General features: G+C 43.7%; 1 protein-coding gene across 2 annotated transcripts in view; it reads left to right on the top strand.

Moving 5' to 3' along the window:
- The window catches only part of afap1 (actin filament associated protein 1), a 281,923-nt gene that overhangs the window by 169,678 nt on the left and 86,804 nt on the right, over positions 1-25,441 (top strand). For both annotated transcript variants that reach the window (XM_043698382.2, XM_043698373.2), the window contains exons 5-7: positions 9,055-9,266; positions 9,390-9,569; positions 19,648-19,740. In XM_043698382.2, coding sequence (XP_043554317.1) covers positions 9,055-9,266; positions 9,390-9,569; positions 19,648-19,740 — 485 coding nt within the window. The remainder of the gene's footprint in view (positions 1-9,054; positions 9,267-9,389; positions 9,570-19,647; positions 19,741-25,441) is intronic.

The raw sequence follows: 25,441 nt of genomic DNA, 5'->3' as shown, positions 1-25,441 counted from the left end.
CTTAATGAAAAGGAGGTTTTAGGATGAACATGTGATGGAGAGCTTAGGGAAGATATTCCAAAGCTTCGGCCGAGATATTGCCGGAGCAATTAAAATAGTGTGCTTGAAAAGCCTGCAGTAGAGGAGTGCAGGTATCTCGGAGTCGTGGATTTGCAGGACAGGTGAGACCGTGGAGTGATTTGGGAAAAATATTGAAATCCTGTTTGATTGGGAGCCAGTGCGGATCAGCAAGCACAGAAGTGATAGATGCACGTTAACATACGGACAGCAGATTTTGGATGACTTCAAGGTTATAGATATTTTAGTACTCCAATGTTCAATACTCTGCCTCCAGTAACATTGAGAGGCAGTACAGCCTGGGTAGAGAATCAGTGATGAAGATGAAATAAGGTGTGGATGGATTTGTTGGAAAAGCGCAGCAGGTCAGGCAGCACTCAAGGAGAAGGAGAATCGATGTTTCGGGCATAAGTCCTTCTTCAGGAAGATTTTAACCTACTGCGAATCCTCTTGCAAGGATGCCTTCCTTGAAGAAGCTCTCTTCGTTCCTCTACAAAGATTTCAGTGAGTCCCTCTCTCACTGCACACCCCAGGTCATCTCCTCTGCACAGAAGCTCTTCAGCCACGTTCTCAAACAGACTCGCTACCACAGCCACATCTCCTTCCTCAGCACCTGCCTACAGAACCGACTGACCCCGCATGGACTCTGGACTACGTTCCGAACAACAAAATTTGGACCCAACCAGGACAACCAGTACCTACAAATCCGAAGCCTCCAGCAACAGACGTCCCTCCAGATCCTCCGCTCCACGCTTGCAGCCATGTGCCCTGCAATTTGACCTAAACCAGCTCAGGACAACACTCTCACATACCTGCAAAGGACCTCTACTGTTCTTCATCCACAGAAGAATCCATACACTAAACAAACAGTCCTCCCTGAAGAGAAGGGCTTATGCCCGAAACGTCGATTCTTCTGCTCCTTGGATGCTGCCTGACCTGCTGCACTTTTCCAGCAACATATTTTCAGCTCTGATCTCCAGCATCTGCAGTCCTCACTTTCTCCTGTGGATGGATTTAACTGGACCAGACAGGGAGGGCCCTGTGAGAGGAGTTGTTGAGGTGTCTGTATTTAGGCAGGTAAATTTAAGTTAGCTGAAATGTCAGAGCCTCTAAAAACCAGCACAGGGTAACTAAAAAAGGAATACAGGTAATGGAAAGGAGAATTAGAACTATGAGGGTGAGCCAGCTTGTAATGTGAAAGAAGATTGCAATAGTATGTTTTAGAAATAATGAAAGATAAGAGTGGACCTTCCGTAGGAAAATGAGGCTGGAGAAGTAATAATGGAGAACAAAGAAATAGTGGAGGAACCAAATAGGAATTTTACACCATTCCTCACAGTGGAAGACACCAGCAGCACAGTAGAACTTCAAGAGAGTTGGAGGCAGAGATGAGTGGAGTAGCCATCATTAAGGAGAAGGTGTTGGGGAATTTTGAAAGATGGATAAACTACCCAGATGAACTACACCCCAGAATTGTGGAGGAGATAGCCAAGGAGGTTGTGCAGGCATTGGTGGTGACCTTTCAGGAATCACTGGAGTCAGGGAAGATCCTAAAGGACTGAAAATGGCTAACGTAACCCCCCATTGTAAGAAGTACGGGAGGCAGAAGACAGGATACTAAAGGTCGGTTAGCTTGACCTCTCATTGGTAAAATTTTATAATCCATTATTAAGGAGGAGGTTGCAGAATACCTGGAAGTGCATGGTAAAAATAGGGCTGAGTCAGCATTGCTTCATCAAAAGGAAGTCATGCCTGATAGATCTGCTAGGATTCTTCAAGGAGGCAACATGTAAGTTAGACAAAGAATAGCCAATCTATGTGATCTATTTGGATTTCCAGAAGACCTTTGACAAATTGCTGCATAAGAGGATGCTAAATAAGATAAGAGCCCACGGTGTTAGGGGCAAGGTACTGGCATGGATAGAGAATTGGCTGACTGGCAGAAGGTGAAGAGTGGGGATAAAGGGTCTTTTTCAAGACATCAACCAGAGACTAGTGGAGTTCCTCAGGGGTCTCTGCTGGGACCACAACTATTTCCAAAATATATTAATGATCTTGATGAAGGAACTGAGAGCACTGTTGCTAAGTTTGCAGATGACACAAAAATAGGTGGAGGGACAGGTAGTGATGAGAAAGTGGGGAAACTGCAAAGGATTTTGACAGGCTAGGGCAGAGAAGTGGCAGATGGAATACAACATGCAAAAATGTGCATTTGTACACTGTTAGGAAGAATAGAGGTGTAGACTATTTTCAAAATAGGGAAAGGCTTCAGAGACAAAGGGTCTGAGGAGTCCTAGTTCAAGATTCTATTAAGGTTAACATACAAGTTCATTTGGCAGTTAGAAAGGCAAATGCAATGTTAGCATTCATTGTAACAGGACTAGAATACAAGAGCAGAGATGTACTGCTGAGGTTGTATAAGCCTCTGGGCAGATCACAAATTTGGAATATTGTGAGCAGTTTTAGGCTCCCTATTTAAGGAATGTTGTGCTGGCCTTGGAGGGGGTCCAGCGGAGGTTTACAAGAATGTTAAGTGGCAGATGGAGTTTAATTCAGATAAATGCGAGGTGCTGCATTTTGGGAAAGCAAATCTTAGCAGGATTCATACACTTAATGGTAAGGTCCTAGGGAGTGTTGCTGAACAAAGAGACCTTGGAGTGCAGGTTCATAGCTCCTTGAAAGTGGAGTCGCAGGTAGATAGGATTGTGAAGAAGGCATTTGGTATGCTTTCCTTTATCAATCAGAGTATTGAGTACAGGATTTGGGAGGTCATGGTGCGGCTGTACAGGACATTGGTTAGGCCACTGTTGGAATATTGTGTGCAATTCTGGCCTCCTTCCTATCGGAAAGAGGTTGTGAAACTTGAAAGAGTTCAGAAAAGATTTACAAGGATGTTGCCAGGGTTGGAGGATTTGAGCTACGGGGAGAGGCTGAACAGGCTGGGGCTGTTTTTCCCGCAGTGTCGGAGACTGATGGGAAACCTTATAGAGGTTTACAAAATTATGAGGGGGCGTGGATATGATAAATAGGTAAAATCTTTTTTCCTTAGGATCGGGGAGTCCAGAACTAGAGGGCTTAGGTTTAAGGTGAGAGGGGAAAGATATAAAAGAGACCTATGGGGCAACATTTTCAAGCAGAGGATGGTAGGTGTATGGAATGAGCTGCCAGAGGAAGTGGTGAAGGCTAGTACAATTATAACATTTAAAAGGCATTTGGATGGGTATATGAATAGGAAGGGTTTGGAGGGATATGGGCCGGGTGCTGGCAGGTGGGACTAGATTGGGTTGGGATATCTGATCAGCATGGACGGGTTGGACCAAAAGGTCTGTATCCGTGCTGTACATCTCTATGACTCTGAGGAACAATTTAGGAATCTGGGTGTGTATGTGGAGTTTAGAAGGACGTGGAGAAGTCTCATTTGAAACTTACAGAATACTGGGAAGCTTGAACAGAGTAGACATGGAGAAGATGTTTCCATTTGTAGGAGAGGCAATGACCTGAGGGCACTTCCTCAGTATGAAGGGACAACCCTTTAAAACTAAGATGAAGAGGAACTTTTTCAGCCAGAGGGTGATGAATCTGTGGAATGCATTGCCACAGAGGACTGTGGAGGCCAGGTCTTTGATTGTAGTTAAGACATAGATATGACCCTGATTGGGATGCCCCAAACAGATCTCGCCCTCCGCCCAATCCCCATTTAGGTCACAGATATATTCACTAGGATTTGAGATCTGAAATAGAAATTTAAAAAAGAGTAATGTCTGTATGTTGAACATGTTCCAGCTTTGTGCATATGCAGTGGAATTGTGTTAGCTGTGACCTCAGTCTGGAAGGCGTGTTTAAGTGAATGTGTTTTTTGAGTGGCAGTGTGCCAGCTACCATGAAAATACTTTTCTCATGCCTGGTGATTAATAACAACAGTTTCTGTTCTGAATACCTGATACTTGCTGGTTGAATACGTGAATGTAGCACATCACCACGACCCCCACCAAATCCATCCCCCATCTTAAGAGCAATCACGCTTCGGCAGTAAATGCTGGCCCAGCCATTAATGTTCCCATCCCAAAAACAAATACAAAAGAATTGATAGATGCAGTGGGAGGACCAAAGGCCTTCCTGACCCCAGAAAAAGTGTTGTAAAGGTAATTATCTTTCTGACCAGGCAGCTTTTGAATCTGCAGTTTTTCCAAGCTCAGGCCAGTTTCCAGGGGCAATCAAACCTGTAGACTGTTATCTAGATTGTTTCTCACCAAGACACTCTATAAACATAGCAAACTATTCCAAATTTTAATGAACACAAATCCAGAAATAGCTAGAGAAACTGAGCAGGTCTGGCAGCATCAGTGGAGAGAAAACAGAGATAATGTTCCAAATGCAGTTATCTGTCTTCAGAATTTAATCTGTATTTTAATCAAGTTCTCAATTGCATGTCTTCTGCATTTCCACATAATACACTGGCACTGTATAAACACTTGAACCAAAACACAATAGATTGTGTTTAACATTTTTAAACTCCAACGCACATCAGTCTATCCTGGTGGGGAGAGCGGGATATTTTAATGTTGAGGATTATTGTAATAGTGTATATTACAAGGAAAATGGAGCAAAAACATTGGCCAACAGATTAAATTCTGAAAGGAAAAGGAAAAGTGCTCATACGATGGCTATATATGCATTTTGATAGAACACAGACATTGTAAGAAGATTTAGTGAGAGAAATGACATTGAGTATTTATGAGGGATTGCCCATAATTTTGAATAAATATTTTTTGTATTTACCTTGTTCCTTTCATTTTTATTTTCTTTTTAACATTTTTACTGAAGAGGATAAACAGTATTTTTCTTTTTATTGCTTTCATTAATGCTTGTAACCAAGCCTGAAAAGGAATAAATACGAGCTGCGCCTAAATGGGTCTGCGCCAAAAAGGGCTGCGCCAAACCGGCCGCACCGAATCGCTCGCGCCAAAATGGCTGCGCCGAATGGTCCTACACCCTTACAGAGCTGTAGTCTGTCTATAACTGTGTTGTTGTTAAAGAGCAGTACTCTGTATCTAAACCTGTGTTGATATTACACAGCTGCACTCTTTATCTGACCTGATATTAGAGTCCTGTACTCTGTATCCAACCCTGAGTTAATGTGTCAGAGCTGCACTCTGTATTTAACTCTGTGTTGTTACAGAGCTGCACTCTGTATCTACCTCGTGTTTTTGTTACAAAGCTGTACTCTGTAATTAACGCTGTGTTGATGTTACAGAGCTGGACACTGTGTCTAACATTGTGTAGTTGTTATGGAGCTTACTCTGTAATGCTGTGTTGATGTTACAGAGTTGTACTCTGTATCTAAATCTGTGTTGCTACAGAGCTGTACTCTAACAGAAATACAGAGTACTGGGCTAATAGTAGGATTCTTGGTGGTGTGGATGAGCAGAGAGATCTCTGTGTCCATGTGCATAAACCCCTGAAGGTTTCCACCCAGGTTGATAGTGTTGTTAAGAAGGTGTATGGTGTGTTAGCGTTTATTGGTAGAGGGATTGAATTTCTGAGCCATAAGGTCATACCACAGACGTACAAATCTCTGGAGCGACCACACTTGGAGTATTGCATACAGTTCTGGTCACAGCAATTTCGGAAGGGCATAGAAGCATTGGAAAGGATACAGAGGAGGAAATTTACCAGGATGTTGCCTGGTGTTGAGAAGATGATTAAGAGGTGACTTAATAGAGACATACAAGATGGTCAGAGGCTTAGATGGGTCGACAGTGAGAGCCTTTTTCCTCAGATGGTGATGGCTAGCACTAGGGGCATAGTTTTAAATTGAGGGGTGATAGATATACGATAGATGTCAGAGATAGGTTCAGGATGATAATGGAATAGTTTAGTTTAGATGGTCTTCAGGTCGGTATCACAGCACGGTGCAACATTGAGGGCTGAAGAGCCTGTACTGCGCTATGTGTTCTCTGTTCTTTGTTCTAGGTCAGAATTGTTTTTAAGGTTTGAGTCTGTGGATCTTTGTTTCCCAGAGACTGTTGGAGACAGGCTCATCAGATATTTTTAAGACCGATTGTATCTGATGTTTGTCAAGAAACTAAAGTTTCAGAATTAGGCAAGAAAATGGGATCAAGGCCAAGATTACCCATGATCCTATTGAACAATGGAACAGGGTCAAGAGGCCGAATGACCTATTCTTGCTCCGAATTCATATCTTATAATAATGTGAGATGATTTATTTACAATTTAGCTATTTAATTGAATTACGTTTGCTTTCTATGCACAGATCTACCATAAACTTATGGTCACGTGATGCAAATATTAACCTATTTATTGGAAATGAGTTAACAATGTATGTCAGAGAATTTTAAGTCAAATGTGTTGAACATTCCTATGATAATATTCCTTTGTATAATTTCGTAGGTTTGATCTCCTTTCAAATTTTTGGTGAAGTCAATAAGAGGACAAACTACACATGTTCTATTAGTAGAATACATTTGAGAGGTCAAAGTACAGCTCCTATGATCTTTCCTGCTGTTTTTTCATTAATTTACAGGATGTGAACATAGCTGGCAAAGAGAGCATTTTATTGCCATTCCAAATTGAGGTGATGGAGGTGGTGACTAAGGCATTTGCTAGGCAGCTAAGAGTCACATGCATTGGTCAGGGTCTGGAGTTGCATAAAGACCCAACTTGATAATGATAGCTTCCTTCCCTAAAGAACATTAAGGACCAGATGGGATTTCAGTGTCCACCACCAAGAGTAGCTTGGCAGCAGTATTACTGTTCGAGCTGGTCGGGGCCTAATGGACACAGCTGCTAGACTGGGTCTACAGCAGGTGGTGAGGGAACAACAAAAGGGAATAACACACGTGACCTCATCCTTACCAGTCTGTAGATGCATCAGTCCATGACAGTATCGGTAAGAGTGTCTACTGCTCAGTCTTTGTGAGGTCAAAGTCCTGCCTTTACATTGAGTATACCCTCCATTGTGATGTGTGGCATTATCACTGTGCTAAATGAGACAGATTTCAAACAGATCTAGCCACTCAAGACTGGCGCATTCCATGGGTCACTATGGACCATCACCAGCAGCAGAATTGTAGTCCAGTGCAATCTCTAAGCTCATGGCCCATCATATCCCCCACTCAACCATTGCCATCAACCCTGGTTCAATGGAGGGTGCAGGAGGGCATGCCAGGAGCAGCACCAGGCATACCTAAAGCAGCTGCTTCATACCAAACAGCATTAGCAGCAATTGATAGACAGAGCTAAGCAATCGCACAACCAACATATCAGATCTAAGCTCCACAGTCATATCACACTCAGTTGTGAATGGTGGTGGACAATTAAACAACTCGCTGGAGAAGGAAGCTGCACAAATATTTCCCATCCCAAATGATGGAAGAGCCCAACAAATCAATGCAAAAGATAAGGCTGAAGGTTTTGCAGCAATCTTCAGCCAGATGTACCGAGTGGATGGTCCACCTCCGCCTCCTCCAGAAGTCCCCAGTATTACAGATACCAGTGTGCAGCCAATTCAGCTCACTCCATGTGATACTAAGAAAGGTTGATTCTTGGAGGCACTGGTTACTGCAAATGTTTTGGACCCTGACAACATTCTGGCAATAGCACTGAAGGCTTGTGTCCAGAACTTGCTGCTCCCTTAACCAAGCTGTTCCAATACAGTTATAATGCAGGCATCTACCCAACAGTTTGGAAAATTGCCCAAGTATGTCCAACACACTAAAAGCAGGACAAATACAACCCAACCAATTACTCCCCATCAATCTACTCTCGATCATAGTAAAGATATGGAAGGTGTCATCAAAATTGCTTTCAAGCAGCACCCTAACCTTCTCCGTGATGCACAATTGGATTCCACTAGGGCCACTCGGTGTTAAACCTCATTACAATCTTGGTTCAAACTGAATTCCAGAGGTTAAGTAAGAATGACAGCCCTTAACATTAAGGCTGAGTGTGGCATCAAGGAGCCCTAGCAAACCTGGAATCCGTGGGTATTAGGGACAAGCTCTCTGGTTAGAGTCAAACCTGGCACATAGGAAGATGGTCGTGGTTGTTGAAGGTCAGTCATCTCAGTTCCAGGACACATCGGCAGTTCTTCCTCAGGATAGTGTCCTCGGCCCAACCAACTTCAGCTGCCTCATCACTGACCTTCCCTTCTCCATAAGGTCAGAACTGGGGATATTTGCCGATGATTGCTGAATGTTCAGCAACATTTGCAATTCTTCAGGTACTGAAGCAGTCCACATTCAAATGCAACAGAATCTAGACAATAGTTTGAGCTGACAAGTGGCAAGTAATGTTCGCGCCCCACAAATGTCAGACTATGACCATCTCCAAAAGAGACAATTTAACCACCACCCCTTCAAATTCAATGCTGTTCACTGAATCCCCCACTTTCATCATCCTGGGGGTTATTATTGACCAGAAATTGAACTGGACACATCTCGAAAAACAGTGGCTACAAGAGCAGGACAGAGGCTGGAGATCAGTCATGATCTCATTTGAATGGCAGCCTTGAAGGGCTGAATGGCTTACTCCTTTTCCTGTGCTCCTGTGTATTGCTAACTTAGGTAGATAACCATGATGCTACTTCTCCTGGCAAATTTCACCCACTATATGAGATGAATTTAAATAAGCACCCCTTGCTTCCAGTTCAGTCTGTTCATCTTCGACATGAGCATTTCACTTGTCTGCAAGGATTACTGGAGTTAAATAGTTAAATTATATACCAGTCAGCTTTGATATGGTGTGTTGTCCTATATTTAGAGTCATAGAGACGTACAGCATGGAAACAGACCCTTCGGTCCAATTCGTCCGTGCTGACCAGATATCCTAACCCAATCTAGTCCCGTTTGCCAGCACTTGGCCCATATCCCTCTAAACCCTTCCTATTCATATATCCATCCAGATGTCTTTTAAATGTTTCAATTTATTGCAGAAATAGAGTTGTTCCTGATTTTGTTTACCACCTTTATTTTACAGATTATGATTCGGATGCCATGAGTAGCTCCTATGAATCATATGATGAAGATGATGAGGATGGGAAGGGAAAGAAACTAAGACACCAGTGGCCATCTGAGGAGGCTTCAATGGATTTGGTGAAAGATGCTAAGATCTGTGCTTTTCTTCTGCGCAAGAAACGTTTTGGACAGTGGACAAAACAATTTTGTGTCATTAAAGATAACAGACTATTGGTATGCTTCTTTTCTTTTTGGTCTGATCATATTTTCTTCTGTTGCTCTCTTGGGATGCAGCACCAAGTGCAGGTGGGATGGTATGAGTATTGTGCGAGCTCAGGATTTAATCTTTGCTTTTAGTGCTACAAAAGCTCAAAGGATCATCAACCTCAGATGGAGTTATTGCTTCCAGCCCACAATGTGTCCTATGTTCCTAAAGACAGCAAAAGGAAAAAGCATGAGCTACGAATCACCCAGCAAGGAGCGGACATTGTCGTTTTGGCTGTGCAAAGCAAAGAACAAGCAGAGGAATGGCTAAAGGTATGTTTTGGGAGTAATTATCTTCTAGTCCTTTATTCAGGACAATCCAGCTATAACTCTTTCTCATACACTGAAGGCCCAGTCGCCTATTTACAAATTTGGGTCCAGTATAAGATGTTCTCGCAGTTCTAACAAAATGTTCTTCAGTTCCATGCCAAAGGATATATCCCTGGTAATTCTTCACCAAACCATGGCTAAGTGTTGAGATTTATTTTTACTCTGAAAAGGGTGAGGAGGCATGCCCAGAGTCTACCTCAGCCAGAATGGGGAATGAAATCTTCCTACCATGTGGTATCCAGAAATGTACACAATACTCCCAAGTCCAACAAGTCTTGTATAATTTCAGCATAACCCCCTTACTTTTGCACAGTATGCTCCTGTTGATAATAAGGCATTCAGGATGCTGAGTTTTAACTACTCATTCTGCTGTTTGCCAATTTTAAAGGTTTATGCACATATATTCACAGTTGGACTTGGTTCCTATTTTGTACTGTTTGTTCTTATTCTTCCTAGAAAATGTGTCACCTCACACTTTTCCACATTGAACAGCATCTACCACCTAATTTATCCATTCCACCAGTTTGTCTATTATTTTGGAGTTCTACACTGTCCTTCTCACAGCTGGCAATGTTTCCAAGTTTTGTATCATCCACAGACTTTGAAATTGTTGTTGTTCGCCAAGGTCTAGATGAGTCCTTGCAACTGAGTTGCCGCGTGAGCTACAAACATAGCATTGTCATCATAAGGAAGTTTCCTTATCAGAATGCAACTAACATTCGCCTTCAACTTCTGTGTAAATAGATTGTAGAACTTGCAATTTTTCCTAGTGTGCCATAGGTACCTTCCATATCTGTTGGAATGGTGACCACAAATATGAAGAGAACTGTGGTGGTGGGATAATGTTTTGCATCTCTGTCTCAATTACCCTACGGGAAGTGGCTAGTAAATTTGGTTACCTCGAGTGCACAATGATGGACAATCTTTCCCTTGGTGCAGATCTTGACATAGGCATGAGGAAAGCAGTTACTATCTTTGGCTAACATGCAAAATGCATGTAGGGTAGCACATGTATCAGACTGATGATTCATAAGGTCTGTGTTCTCAGTACCTTGTTGTAAGGTTGTGAGACATCCATGACTTCCAGCTACCAGGAAAAGAAGATCAATAATTTCCATTTTGCTTCATGTAAGGCATTTCTGGAAGAACCTGCCTCTCAAGGATAGGTTTTCATACCTATTAGCAAATGTGCACCAAATGATGATAACTAGATTGTTTTTAAGTTTGTTTTTCAACTCTTGTAGATGGAATAATGCTAATACAGCTGTCTCTAATCGTTTGTCGTAACATTGTTGAAAGATCAGCAGATCTTTGACAAAGCAGCATCCTGCTTATTGGGTGGGTGACTAGAAATTTCTCATCCTGAAGTTACAGCTGGAAATAAGCACTGTTATGTAGAAATTTGAGGCTTTTTTTTTTACTGAGGTTTGTGTGAGAGTGTTGTAGAAAGCTGTAACTCTAGGTGTGGAACTTAATAAAAAGAGTGCACCTTCTAATGGCAGGATAGGAAGTGTCCTGTCCCCTCTACCTGCAAGTCAAGAGCCACTGTGCGCACAAGCACAATGAAAGCTTTGTGTTCATGCGGCAGGTCGGCACATACAGAGGAGTTCTGCTCTAATAAGCTTGCTTTCTCCTCAGCTGCGATTTCAAGGTTATAGAAGTAAGTATTGAGGCAGAATGATTGCATGTTGAGACACTGTTTTGCTATGCATATGTATATAGTTATCTCAGCTTATGTTGTTCAACTGAGTATTTGTTAAGATATTCTCCTTCTGAAGGCATTTTGCACAGTCCTGCTTCATAATTGGCTGTTGTTGCTGAATTAAGGCAACTAAGGGAGATCTCATCATTGCAAGCATGAATGTGATAATGTGTTAGATGTCACTCTTGATTGGATGGTAATACATGTGATTTGATATATCTTCTCAAGGCACTGACATGGCTGAACATGCATTATTGGTGCACAATTGATGTAGACAGGTTTGCAAGTGAGGATTTTTTTCATTCATTCACGGGATGTGGGCATCACTGGCTAGGCCAGCATTTATTGCCCATCTCTAATTGCCCAAAGGGCAGTTAAGCGTCAACGATATTGCTGTGAGTCTGCAGTCACACGTAGGCCAGACCAGGTAGATATATTACTTGTGGTTAAAATGATTGAAGATGATGTGCTTGACAGTCCTGCCATGTTTATCCTGGCATGTTGGAAAGCTGCTCCAAATGTCATTTAAGAAGTTTAGCAGCTTCTCTGTTTTCAATTAGCAATTCGTCTTCCTTTTGAAATGCAATGTGTGCAACACATACAGCAGAAGACAACAACTCTGGATACCTTCTGTGAGCATATTATAAATTTCCATCAAACTAGTCATCACTTTGGAAAAACAGTTTCAGCAATCTTATGGTCTACTACACCATTTTCTTTGTAAAGCAGTATGCAGTAATATGCTGCTCCAAAGGACTTTGGGTGATGTACTGGTGTGAACCACATTCTGATGGTCCAACCCAGTACGGTACTTGGATAAGGGCATATCTGCACCTATATGTTGTAACTTGAGAAACACCACACACATTCCCTGCAGAGCCTTGAAATTATCCGTTATGCAGGTGTTTAAGTCTGCAGTTATTTTAAGGCTGATTGGCACAGTATTCCCGCCAAAGCCATGGGGCTGCAGGTCTTGTGCAAGCATGCACAGGTCAGTAACTGCCTTGTAAGAAAGCCTTAGTTATTGCTGACATTTACTCTTAGTCATGCATGGCAGGGTGGTTGATGTGTGTTCTTAACACCTCTTGATATAACATTATTCTTTCTTGATGAAGTTGATGATTATCTTGCTTGGTTCCTCTTGACCACTTTCCCTCTCTGATGGTGCCAACTGATGGCCTTGTTGCCAATTTTTCTGTGACCAAAGCCACCCTCCGGTGAATCCCTTCCTCTGCTATACCATGTTGCAAGATAATAGGGTGTTAAGAAACTTATTGCAAATCCACTAAGTAAATAGAGTGAAGATGGCAGGAAAAAGATTGAGTAACTCTCCTTTACATGGCTCTCATTCCTAGAGCAGCGACAACCAATTAATGGGGATGCATGACCCTCCAATTAGCAACACTCTGAATCCCTCTCATCCCACGGCGGGCTCCTCTCTCAACTTGACCTCCTGCCAGGTAAAGGTTTTCTGGCAGCAGTTGATCCTGCACGTGGAAAGAACCGGTAGGAATTGACAGAAACAAATATGTGGTGTCCTCCAGCAATGACAAAACACAAAGTGGTCAACTACACAAATTACAGTTTACTTGTTCACAAGACAGTGTATCAACAGCCTTTCCTCCCGAAGGAAATATTCATGGCTCCGTTACTTTGAAATCTTGAGACATCCACGTTTTGATTGAATTAGCTATTGCTGGCTGATTAAATGTTTGAGGAACACATATTAGTCTGTGATGACCACCAACAAAGGGGCAGCACAGTGCCTCAATGGTTAGCACTGCTGCCTCACAGCACCAGGGACCCAGGTTCGATTCCAGGTGATGGTTGTGTGGAGTTTGCACATTCTCCCCGTGTCTGCATGGCTTTCTTCCAGGTGCTCCAGTTTCCTTCCACAATCCAAGATGTGCAGGTTAGGTGAATTGGCCATGTTAAATTGCCCATAGTGTTCAGGGGTGTATAGGTTAGGTGCATTAGTCAGGGGTGATGGGTCTGGGTGGTTGGTGTGGACTTATTGGACTGAAGGGCCTGTTTCCACACTGTAGGGATTCTTAAAAATAAAAAGTAACAGTCATGAAGATGGAGAATAGCATTAACTGTGCCTCTGAAAACTTCCACGTCCACCCTCCCTCTGTCATTAGCAAGTTTCCTCCCATTTTTCTTGACTCTACCCTAACTTTACCCTGCTGCTTTCCCCCCAATCATCTTAGCTCAGAGCTGTTGACTTTCAACTTTCTATCTTTCACTCTTGACTATCTCATCCTCATTCCAGACCTACCTACTGACATTCTGGAGCCTCCGTGCATCATTCCCTCACTTCCTTCAGAGACCATTGACCTACTGCTTCTGCAGTTGGGCCTGCCCTGTTTCAAACTCAAGGTCCCTTCCAAAATGTTGGCCAATTATTTCTAATGGACACACAGGATGAGAGCACTGCAACAATGGGCCTCACCTGTAGGCTGGAGCCTCGCTTCCTTCACAGCTACCTCCCTGTCCACAAACACAGCAGTGCCTGCCATTTTAGGATCTGAAAACAAGCTCCATTGCCTTATCAGCTCCACGCTGTGCAATTTGACAATCCGTGCACCACACTATCACTCTCACCTTGCCCTTGTCTCTAACAGACTATCCAACTTGCTTCTGCTCTACTGTTGAGTCAGACAAAAATACAAAATCTCACCTCCAGCCCAAAGATTGAACTGCCTAATGCACATCAACCCTAAGAAATAAGGAATAGGAAACACCAGATTCCTGTCTATCACCAACTCAGTCTTGAAATTAGAAATTAATTTGTGTTTCATATCTAATAAATTTTCACAGAATGCAGATTAATGATAAATAGGTTTCTGTCACTGACAGCATATTGGCTACTATGATCCTGACATGCCACCCACTTCTAACTCATGAATTAAATTTGACATCAGGAAATGAGATGTTGGCTCGTGCCTAATTAAATCCTCCCAGCTGCCACGTTTCCCACTTTTACAGCCCCATTATGTGTCACCATAGGTGTCGTTTTGGTTTTGTTTTTAACCACAAGCATAATGGAGAACAAACCTGTTTGTTTGTGTGGATAAGAGTCTGTTTCCAATTTTAAATAAACTCAATGATATTTCATTCGACAGAGAATTTGTTATTGGGCTGAAATGAGACCAAGTTCTTTTCAGTCCACTTTCCATTGAGCTTAGATCCAACAAATGATTAAGGTTTACAATATGCTGCCTGATGGGCTGATTAAAATAGATTCAACTGGAGTTTTTAGATGTGAATTTTATGTAATTAAAGGAGGAATTATAAAGCTATGGGCAAGAGTAAGTGGTAATAATCAGATCATTCTTCATTGGAGCCAATGTAGGTTTAGTGGGCTAATTAGCCGCCTCCTGGGCTGCTATTGTATGAATAAATAAGGCAAAATAGAGGCAGATTATTCCCGCTGCTGAAACGTTAGTTAACTCAATTCCCATTATATTTCTATGAATTGTATCATTTTTCTTTAATTGCAGGATCAAAACTGACAATGGCCCCAAAATCCACAGTGCACAATCCTAGTGGTTACATGTGATTGTGATTGTTGGTATCCTCCTACATGATTTTGCTGGAATTTGTGAAATCAGCAGAAAATGCATCTACTTTGCATGTGACAATCTACTATAGCTGTTCTTGTAGAGCCCTGTGAAAAGCAATCTCAATATTTTTATTTTAATTATTGTTTGGTTAGATGCAGTCCAGGCTGTTTGCCTGGCTTGAACCTATTCCCCAATAAATTCTGTTTCCACTACACACCCTCTGAGACAAATATTTATACTTCTGCAGAAACAAAAATTCTACTAAAACTGGGGATCATGAATGCTGACCTATGACAAATGATAATTTGATGTGAACCATTTGATCATCATTGTTTATTGCCTTTTGTTATAGTTTTTATAATGATGGTTGGTCATCAAGCCATTTCTATAACTGAATGTATGTAGATGTGTGTTGACGTTCTGAGAACTGAATTGTTCAAATCAAGTATTTTTATTCAAAGAACAGAACATTGGGAGTTCAGCAGCCAACACTCAATATCTGATGGGTTGATTGTGCAACAAGTGAAGCAATTCAAAGTCAGTAATTGCTGGTGTTTGGTCCAGTCACAGGAAAACATCAGTATTGTAGCAGTAATGATGAGGTACAATGTTACCACAGACCTACAGGGTATATATTTCCTCGGTAAACCATCCTAATGTTGGCTGCCTGTGGTGTAATTAGAAAGTTGTGTGGGAAACCTTGTGTGGAGATCATGTATAGTTTTCAGACCCAAAATACAAACTGGATTGGGATTGTGTGTTCCAAAAAGAGCACTTTTCTTCCTCCTTTGGACTGTACTGTTTTCGTAGTCTGTGCTGCAGCTGTTTTGCTGTTACATTCAGAATGTTGAAGCAATTGTATTACATTTCTTAAACAGAATGTTATTCTTTGTTTAATTTCCTCAGCATGGAATAGGTAATGAACCAAATTGGGCATAGTCCACATTTTCCCTATTATGTGCTTATTTTATTTCCTCAGTTCTGATACAATGGTGTAAGCTAGTAACCTTATTTTACTTCCTGTTAACATCTGCAACAGTCACAATCACAAATGGGGACTCCATATACATGAACAAGTCTGTTGTTGTGCTGAAAACACAGAACTGGATGTGGGACACTTGGGCAATTTCTCCATGCAGAAGACGTGACTGTCCCGCCGAACTCCTCTCTTCCTACCTCGACACTGTTCTGTCCCCCTTAGTCCAGGAACTCCCCACCTAATTTGGTGACACCACCATGCCCTTCACCCCCTTAAAGATTTTCATTTCCCCGGCCCCCAGTGCCTCATGTTCATCATGAACACCCAGTCCCTGTACACATCAATCCGCCACGACGAAGGTCTCTAAGCCCTCCGTTTCTTCCTCTCACACTATCCCAATCAGTACCCTTCCACCGACACCCTCATCAGCCCAACTGAACTGGTCCTCACCCTCAATAATCTCTCCTTCCAATCCTCCCACTTTCTTCAAACCAAAGGTTAGCCATGGGCACCCGCATGGGACTCAGTTATGCCTGCCTGTTTGTCGGTTAGGTGGAACAGTCCATCTTCCGCAGTTACATCAACACCATTCCTCACCTGTTCCTCCGCTACATCATTGATTGTATCGGCGCCGCCTCATGCTCCTACGAGGAGGTTGAACAGTTCATCAACTTTATCAACATCTTCCACCCTGACCTCAAATTCACCTGGACCATCTTGGCAGCCTCCCTCCCCTTCCTGGTCTTCTGGTGACCGACTAACCACAGACATATACTACAAACTCACCAACTCCCAGAGCTAACTAAACTACACCTCCTCCTACCCTACCTCCAGGAAAAATGCCATCCATCATTCCCAATTCCACCGCATCTGTTCCTAGAATGACCAGTTCCACCTTGGGAAGTCCCAGATGGCCTCCTGTTTCCATGATCACAACTTCCCTTCCTATGTGGTTGACGATACCCACCAGTGCATCTGCGTCACTTCACGCTCCACCGCTCTTGAACACCACCCCTCCCAACATAGCAAGGACAGAACCCCCCAGTCCACCCTACCAAGCTCCGCATACATTGCATCGTCCTCCACCACCTCCAAATGGACCCCACCACCAGAGTCATGTTTCCCTCACCACCCCTATCAGCATTCCAAAAAGACCATTCCCTCCACGACTCCCTTGTCAGGTCCACACTCCCCACCAGCCCACACCCCATTTCTGCCACCTTTCCCTGCTACCGCAGGAAGTGCAAAATCTGCGCCCACACCATGCCCCTCACCTCCATCCAAGACCCCAAGGGTTCCTTCAACATCCATCAGAAATTTACCTGTACCTCTACCAATGTCATCTACTGCATCTGTTGCACCTGGTGTGGTCTCCTCTACAATGGGGAGACAGCATGCCTTGCGGATTATTTTAGAGAACATCTCCGGGACACCCCGCACCCACCAACCCCACTGCCCCCTGGCTGAACACTTCAGTTCCCCCTCCCACTCCGTCAAGGATGTGCAGGTCCTGGGCCGCCTCCACCGCCAAACCATTACCACCCAACACTTAGAGGAGGAATGCCTAATATTCCACCTTCAGACCCTGCAGCCACGTGGGATAAATGTGCATTTCGACAGCTTCCACATTTTCCCCTCCCCCACATTATCCCAGTCCCAAGCCTCCAACTCGGCACCATCCTCTGGACCCATCCATCACTGCCCCCGCTGACCAATCACCTTTGCCCCAACCTTCCTCCACCTATTGCTTTTCCAGCTACCTCCCTCCAACCCCAATCCCCTCCCATTTATCTTTCAGCCCCGACTCATAAGCCTCATTCCTGATGAAGAGCTTATGCTCAAAACATTGATTCTCTTTCACCTCAGATGCTGCCTGACCTGCTGTAATTTTCCAGCACCATACTCTTGACTCACCCATATTGCTGCCCACTCTTTTATGCATTTCCAGTGCTCTTTTGGATGATTGGCCTCCTATTCTGTGTCCTTTGTAAACGTCAGCTCGGCTAAAACCCTACTGCTTGGATCCAATCAAATGTGAAGCTTTGTTTACCTGTCACCCCATGTATGATGACCTGCATTGGCTACAAAACTCCAATTTAAAATTCTCTTCCTTGTGTTTATATCCTTTCATGGCCTTTCACCTTGCTATCTCTGTAACTGTGTTTGTTAGCTTTCTTTGTTGCACTCTCACTTCTGAATCAGAAGGTTTTGGGTTCAAGTTCCACTGCAGGACTTGATCGGAAAAATCAAGGCTGGCATTCAAGGCTGGCAGTTTGGAGGGAGAGCTGCTCTGTCACAGGTGCTGTATTTCAAATAAGATATTAAATTGACATCCTGTCTACAGGTGAACAGACAATTTCCTACATCTTATTTTCAAGAAGAGTGGGAGAATGATCCTGGTATTCTAGCTGAAATTTGTCTTTTAAAAAAAATCAAAATCATTTGTGAAACATTAGCTGCAGTGTTTCTGACATTACAATAGCAACTACATTTCAAAACTGTTTCATTGCCTGTTGAGTGCAATAAACTAGATCCTGTTTACTATAAGAGACCCTTTCTAGTTCAACCATCAAGTGGTTTTCTTCTACAAACTGGACCAAGCTGGTCCTGTAGCTTCCTACACTCAGAGGACCGTGGCAGGAACTTTCATTGTGAGCAGCAGCATATACAGCGTAATGAGCTGACATGATTTACACCAATAACATAGCATGATGTTAGAATATTTATAATACAACTTCAGTGATTTTTTTTTATATATAATGTGTAATATTTTTGATGCTTTCTGCCAGGGTTGGTCTTAAAAGCTTCTGTTTGCACACACTCCCTCACTCATTCGCTCTCATTCACTCTCTCACTCTCACAATCTCACTCACACACTCACTCACTTTCTCTCTCTCTCTCTCTCTTATTCTGCTGTTGGATGAACAACACTTACATTCCTGACAATCAATTGGCAATGTAGGTAATTGTGAAGTGTGAAACCACGCTTGCTACAAGGTGTGCTATAAATGGCTGATTTTAAGCCTTGCTGTTAAATTCCTATTTCATAAGTTCAGTGCCAGAAAAATAATCAGTTTGATTTGTGTTCAGTACTTTTAAAAAAAAGCCTTCTTAAAAAGAAAACGCACTCTACTGTGGTTTAGTATTGCCTGATATGAGCTATATGATGATTTCTGAACACTATAGCCACATGTTAAGCATGTACAGTATTTGAAAAGTGAAGGGCCAGAATTATTTTCTACAAATCAACATGCAACTTTCATTAGTATGTCTAAAGTGTAAAAGATCTGTAGCTAACTGATTCAAAATGAGGAAAAATAAACTGTCCAGTTACATTTTTAAAGAAAATATTGTTTGACAAATTTGGGAGAACACCCCTTCCATCCACCAAGCTGAAAGAAATTATAACAAAAAACAAAACTATTTATAATTGACCCCTCAGTCACTAGGACTTCAGGATGTGTTTGTATTTACATGGTCCATAGTTTGATGAATCATAAGCTATTTCACAAGATTATGGTAACAACGGAAAGCTTGGTTTTCCAAAAGCTTTGTTTTAAAATAAACAATGATCAGGAAACCTATTGAGAAGTTACACCCTTTTTTGTCTATATATTTCAAAATTCTGTTGAATTTGATATTTATCCTGACTACTTCAACCTAAAATAGTCACAGTAAATCATTACTTAGTTTCATTTCAGAATGTTGACCTCTATAATTTACAACTATTAAGCAACTGTATATTTTATTGTTTTCTCATGTTGTTATTTTTAGGTAATAAAAGATGTTGTAGTACTTTGCAATGTAACTACTGAAACAGATGGATCCATGACAATTTTTCCTGTGAACAAAGCGGAACTAGAAAAGGTAATGTGCTGCAGATGTCCTCATGCCACTTCCTAGGCCATTGGTTTATACACACTTTGAGGGTTGGAGAGGTGTAGAGGGGAGGGGCTAAAAAAGGAGGTCTATCTGAAAGTGTTTCTTTAACTCCTGTAATCTCATTGATTTATTAATTTTGAATTGATTTCACAGATTCAAAATTCAAGTGACCAACCTTGTCTTGAAAAAAATAACCAAAGAAATTACACTTTCTGAGGCAAGGTGTAAATTAGGTGTGAAAGGACAGGTTCAACAGAGCCCTACTCTCCACGCATAGCCTTGGAAACTATTGATGTAGAATACTGAAACTCAATTGTCAGATCTCAGATTCTACCTAGATATTGCATCATCTTGGTCAAGAAGACTTGCTGAATATCCTGAGAACCATTTTTTTTTCAGTTCAGTTTCTGGAATCCCTTTATTTGGGTGATCTCTTTTCTTCACAAAGCTGGGTGGGATAGTGAATTGTAAAGGAGGATGCTTCATTGTGATTTGGGCAAGTTGAGTAAGTGGCAAATGCATGATAGATGAAGTGCAATGCGTATAGATGTCAGGTTATCCATGTTGGTAGCAAAACAAGGAAGGAAGGTTATTATTCGCCATGATTGAATGGTGGAGTGGACTTGATGGGCCAAATGGCCTTACTTCCACTCTTATGTCTTATGGTCTTATGATTGTTATCTGAATGGTGTTAGATTGGGAAAGGTGGAAGGTGTATCAAAACTTGAGTGTCCTGTACATCAGTTGCTGAATGTAAGCATGCAAATGCAGCTGGTGGTGAAGAAGGCAAATAACATTTCAGCTTTCGTAGTGAGAGGATTTGAGTACGTGAACAGGGATGTCTTGCTACAATTGTACAGGCCTTGGTGAGACCACACCTGGAATATTGTGTGTAATTTTGATCTCCTTATCTGAGGAAGGATGTTCCGGCAATAGAGGGAGAGCAACAAAGATTTAGGATTACACTTATTGGAGTTTAGAAGAATGAGGAGGGAGTTTTAACAGGAGTAGTCAGGGTAAACAGGACTAGACAAGGTAATGATTGGGGAAACCAGTACACAGGGTCACAGTTTAAGGGTACAGGACATGTTATTTAGGGCTAAGATAAGGAGAAATTTCTTCACCCAGAAAGTGGTGAGCCTGTGGAATTCTCTTTCACAGAAAGCAGTTGAGGCCAAAACATTGAATTCAAGAAGAAGTTACATTTAGTTCTTAGGCTAAAGCAATCAAAGGTTTGAGGGAGAAAGTGGGAGCAGGATACTGAGGTAGACCATCAGCCATGATTATATTGAACAGAGGCCAAATGGCATACTTCTGCTCTTATTTTCAATGTTTCTATATCTTGAGTAGAAATCTAGAAGTCTGAGAATAAAATGGCTGATATTTCATGATACTGCATTTGAGAGCAAAACAGATTTTCTCTTCTCTCTCTCTTTTCATTTGCTGTTGTATGTATATTTGTTTTTGGCCATTATCTTGGCCATTAATTTGTGGCTCTTCATTTCTGCTTATTTACTTAGCTCTTTCCCTTTGTGTATTTTTTCTGTTGTGTTCTGTTTTTTGTCTCCTTTGCTCCAGTCATGGATTTACATTGGTTCAACTTTAGCTTTGAGGAGTGTGGAAAAGAAAAACAAATTATCACATTCCATCTAAAAATAAAGCCTAGTTGTACTTTAGTTTAAGGAAATGTTAAGCATTTTAACTGAGATGTCTGTAAAGCTAGCTTGAGCACATTTATGATATCCTTCTATTCCATAAGAAATATCCATAATTTTACATTCCATTCCCCTGCAATAACTGACAACATTTATATTCGCCTTCCTAGTCACCTACATACTAACTTTTTGTAATTAGTGTGTCAGGACATCCTGATCCTTCTGTACCACACAGAGTTCTGCAATCTGTCTCCATTTCAGCATCATGCTACCTTTCTATTCCTTCTGCCAAAGTGGCAAGTGTTTGTCCACTCACTTAACCTGCATATATCTCTTTCTAGACATCTTTTGTCCTCTTCGCAATTTACTTTGTTGCCTATCTTTGTATCATCAGCAGATTTAGTAATTATAGATTCAGTGCCTTCATTTCAAGTCATTTGATATAAATAGTTGAGGCCTCAATTTTGAACCTTGTAGCACATCTTGCCAACCTGACTGACCCATTTTTTTTAATGCCTACATTTTGTGTCCTTTTAGCTCACCAATCCACTGTCCACACTGGGGAATTTTAGAAAATGGTAAAACAAATTCAGCTACTATTTTAGCATCCACTTTTATCTATGAGTCTAGAGTGAAGTCCGCCAAGACAGAGGGACTTGTCAGCTGTTAGTTCTAATAATTTTCACAGTATCCTTTCAGTGCTGATTTAAGTGTTCCAAGTTACTTGCTCCCCTTCATCTACTGATTCACAAATTTCTGGGGATGCTATTGTATCCTGTACAGTGAAGACAGATTCAGAATGTCTATTCAGTTCGTCTCCCATTTCCTTATTTTTCATTATTAATTCCACAGTCTGTGTGTGTGTGTGTGTGTGTGTGTGTGTGTGTGTACCCCTCCCTCTCTCTCTCTGTCTCTTTCTCTCTCTCTCTGTCTCTCTCTCTCTCTGTCTCTCTCTCTCTCTGTCTCTCTCTCTCTCTCTCTGTCTCTCTCTCTGTCTGTCTCTCTCTCTCTGTCTCTCTCTCTCTCCCCCCCTCTCTCCCCCCCCTCTCTTCCCCCCCCTCCCCCCTCCTCTCCCCCCTGTCTCCTCCCCCTCTCTCCTCCCCCTCTCTCTCCCCCTCTCTCTCTCCCCCTCTCTCTCTCCCCCTCTCTCTCCCCCTCTCTCTCCCCCTCTCTCTCCCCCTCTCTCTCCCCCTCTCTCTCCCCCTCTCTCTCCCCCTCTCTCTCCCCCTCTCTCTCCCCCTCTCTCTCCCCCTCTCTCTCCCCCCCCTCTCTCCCCCCCCTCTCTCCCCCCCCTCTCTACCCCCCCTCTCTCCCCCCCCTCTCTACCCCCCCTCTCTCCCCCCCCTCTCTCCCCCCCCTCTCTCCCCCCCCTCTCCCCCCCCTCTCTCCCCCCCCCTCTCCCCCCCCCCTCTCTCCCCCCCTCTCTCCCCCCCTCTCTCCCCCCCCTCTCTCCCCCCCCTCTCTCCCCCCCCTCTCTCCCCCCCCTCTCTCCCCCCCCTCTCTCCCCCCCCTCTCTCCCCCCCCTCTCTCCCCCCCCTCTCTCCCCCCCCTCTCTCCCCCCCCTCTCTCCCCCCTCTCTCCCCCCCTCTCTCCCCCCTCTCTCCCCCCCTCTCTCCCCCCCTCTCTCCCCCCTCTCTCTCCCCCCCTCTCTCTCCCCCCCTCTCTCTCCCCCCCTCTCTCTCCCCCCCTCTCTCTCCCCCCCTCTCTCTCCCCCCCTCTCTCTCCCCCCCTCTCTCTCCCCCCCTCTCTCTCCCCCCCTCTCTCTCCCCCCCTCTCTCTCCCCCCCTCTCTCTCCCCCCCTCTCTCTCCCCCCCTCTCTCTCCCCCCCTCTCTCTCCCCCCCTCTCTCTCCCCCCCTCTCTCTCCCCCCCTCTCTCTCCCCCCCTCTCTCTCCCCCCCTCTCTCCCCCCACCCCCTCTCTCTCCCCCCCTCTCTCCCCCCACCCCCCTCTCTCCCCCCTCTTCCCCCCCCTCTCCCCCCCCCTCTTCCCCCCCTCTCTCCCCCCCCTCTCTCCCCCCCCCTCTCTCCCCCCCCCTCTCTCCCCCCCCCTCTCTCCCCCCCCCTCTCTCCCCCCCCTCTCTCCCCCCCTCTCTCCCCCCACCCCCCTCTCCCCCCCTTCTCTCCCCCCCTTCTCTCCCCCCGTCTCTCCCCCCCCTCTCTCTCCCCCCCTCTCCCCCCCCTCTCCCCCCCCCTCTCCCCCCCCTCTCCTCTCCCCCCCTCTCTCTCCCCCCTCTCTCTCCCCCCCTCTCTCTCCCCCCCTCTCTCTCCCCCCCTCTCTCTCCCCCCCTCTCTCTCCCCCCTCTCTCTCCCCCCCTCCTCTCTCCCCCCCTCCTCTCTCCCCCCCTCTCTCTCCCCCCCTCTCTCTCCCCCCCTCTCTCTCCCCCCCTTCTCTCCCCCCCCCCTCTCTCCCCCCCCCTCTCTCCCCCCCCCTCTCTCCCCCCCCCCCTCTCTCCCCTCCCCCCCTCTCCTCTCCCCCCCTCTCCTCTCCCCCCCCCCCTCTCTCTCCCCTCCTCTCTCTCCCCCCCTCTCTCTCCCCCCCCCCCTCTCTCTCTCCCCCTCCCTCCACTGGATAACATTCTCTATATTAACTCTTTTTTTTGCTTTTGTGTACCTGCAGGAACACTTAAAACTTGTTATATTTCTAGCTAGTTTTCTTTCATGTTCTAATTTCTCCACCCTATTAATCTTGCAGTTATTGTTCACTATCCTTTAAATTCTGTCTAGTGTTTCAACCATCCACTCAGTTTTGTGGAAGCATATGCAGTTTCTTTCAATTTTATAAAATCTTTAGTTAGCCACAGGCATTCCTTCCTTAGGGATCTCCTTCTCACTGGAATGTGTCTTTTCTGAGTATGCTGAAATATCTTCTTAAAAGTCTGCCACTGTATCTCTTCTGACTTATCTATTAACGTAATTTCACAGTTCACTTTAGCCAGCCCTTGTAATGTTCCTTATTCAGTTTTAAGACACTAGCCTTAGATTCACTCTTTTTGAAGCTGCTGTGAAATTCAATTATACTATGATCACTGCTGCCTAAGGGCACTTCACTGTGGAACAATTAATTAATCCTATTTCCTTGCATATTACCAGATATGTAATTTGTTCTTTGGTTAGCAAGAAAGTGTGCTGATTTAAGAAATTGTTCCAAATATGCTGCTTGAACTCATTATCCAGGTTAATTTTGCCAATGCGATTTGTCTGGTCAATATGTAAATTAAATCACTCATGAATACTATAGTACCTTTCTCACAACTCCCCATTATTCCTTCCTGTCTACCCTATTCTACAGTGTGGTTATTGATGGAATCTGCAAGCCATTCCCATGAGTGCATTCTTACCTTTTGATATTTTTTTAAAATGTTGTGTCGCAGGTAGACAGGTTGGTTTAGAAGGCTTTTAGCACACTTGCCTTTGTTGCTCAGACCTTAGAGTATAGGAATTGAGGTGTCATGTTGAGGTTGTCAGTGAAGCCATTCTTGGAGTACTGTGTCTACTTCTGGTCGCCCTGTTGTGGGAAGGATATTATTAAATTGGAGAGGGTTCAGTGAAGATTTACCATGATATTGCTGGGACTTTTCTGACTGGAATGAAGGAGGTTGAGGGTGACCTTATAGAGGTTTACAAATTCATGAGGGGCATTAAGTAAGGGGCATCTTTTCTCTAGGGTGAGGGAGTTCATAACTAGGGGACACATTTTAAGGTGAGAGGAAAAAGTTATAAAAGGGACTTGAGGGGTAATTCTTTCACACACGTTATGTAAAACAAACTGCCAGAAGAAGTGGTCGATGCAGATACAATTACAACATTTATAAGACACTTGGACAGGTCCATGAATAGGAAACATTTGGAGGGATATAGGCCAAACATAGGGAAGTGGAGCTAGCTTAGTTTGGGAAACTTGGTTAGCATGGACGAGTTGGATCGCAAGGTCTGTTTCTGTGCTGCATGACCCTAAAGTGGTCTCCTTTTGTTGGATACCATGATTAAATAACAGAACTATCCCTTCATCTTTTTCTAGGTTCTGGTCCTAAA

Source organism: Chiloscyllium plagiosum, unplaced genomic scaffold, assembly GCF_037043375.1.
Source record: "Chiloscyllium plagiosum isolate Xiang-an unplaced genomic scaffold, Cpla_swu_hap1 HiC_scaffold_1, whole genome shotgun sequence".
Lineage (NCBI taxonomy): Eukaryota > Metazoa > Chordata > Chondrichthyes > Orectolobiformes > Hemiscylliidae > Chiloscyllium > Chiloscyllium plagiosum.
Note: the sequence above shows the minus strand (reverse complement) of the source record. Positions and strands in the feature narration are given on the sequence as shown.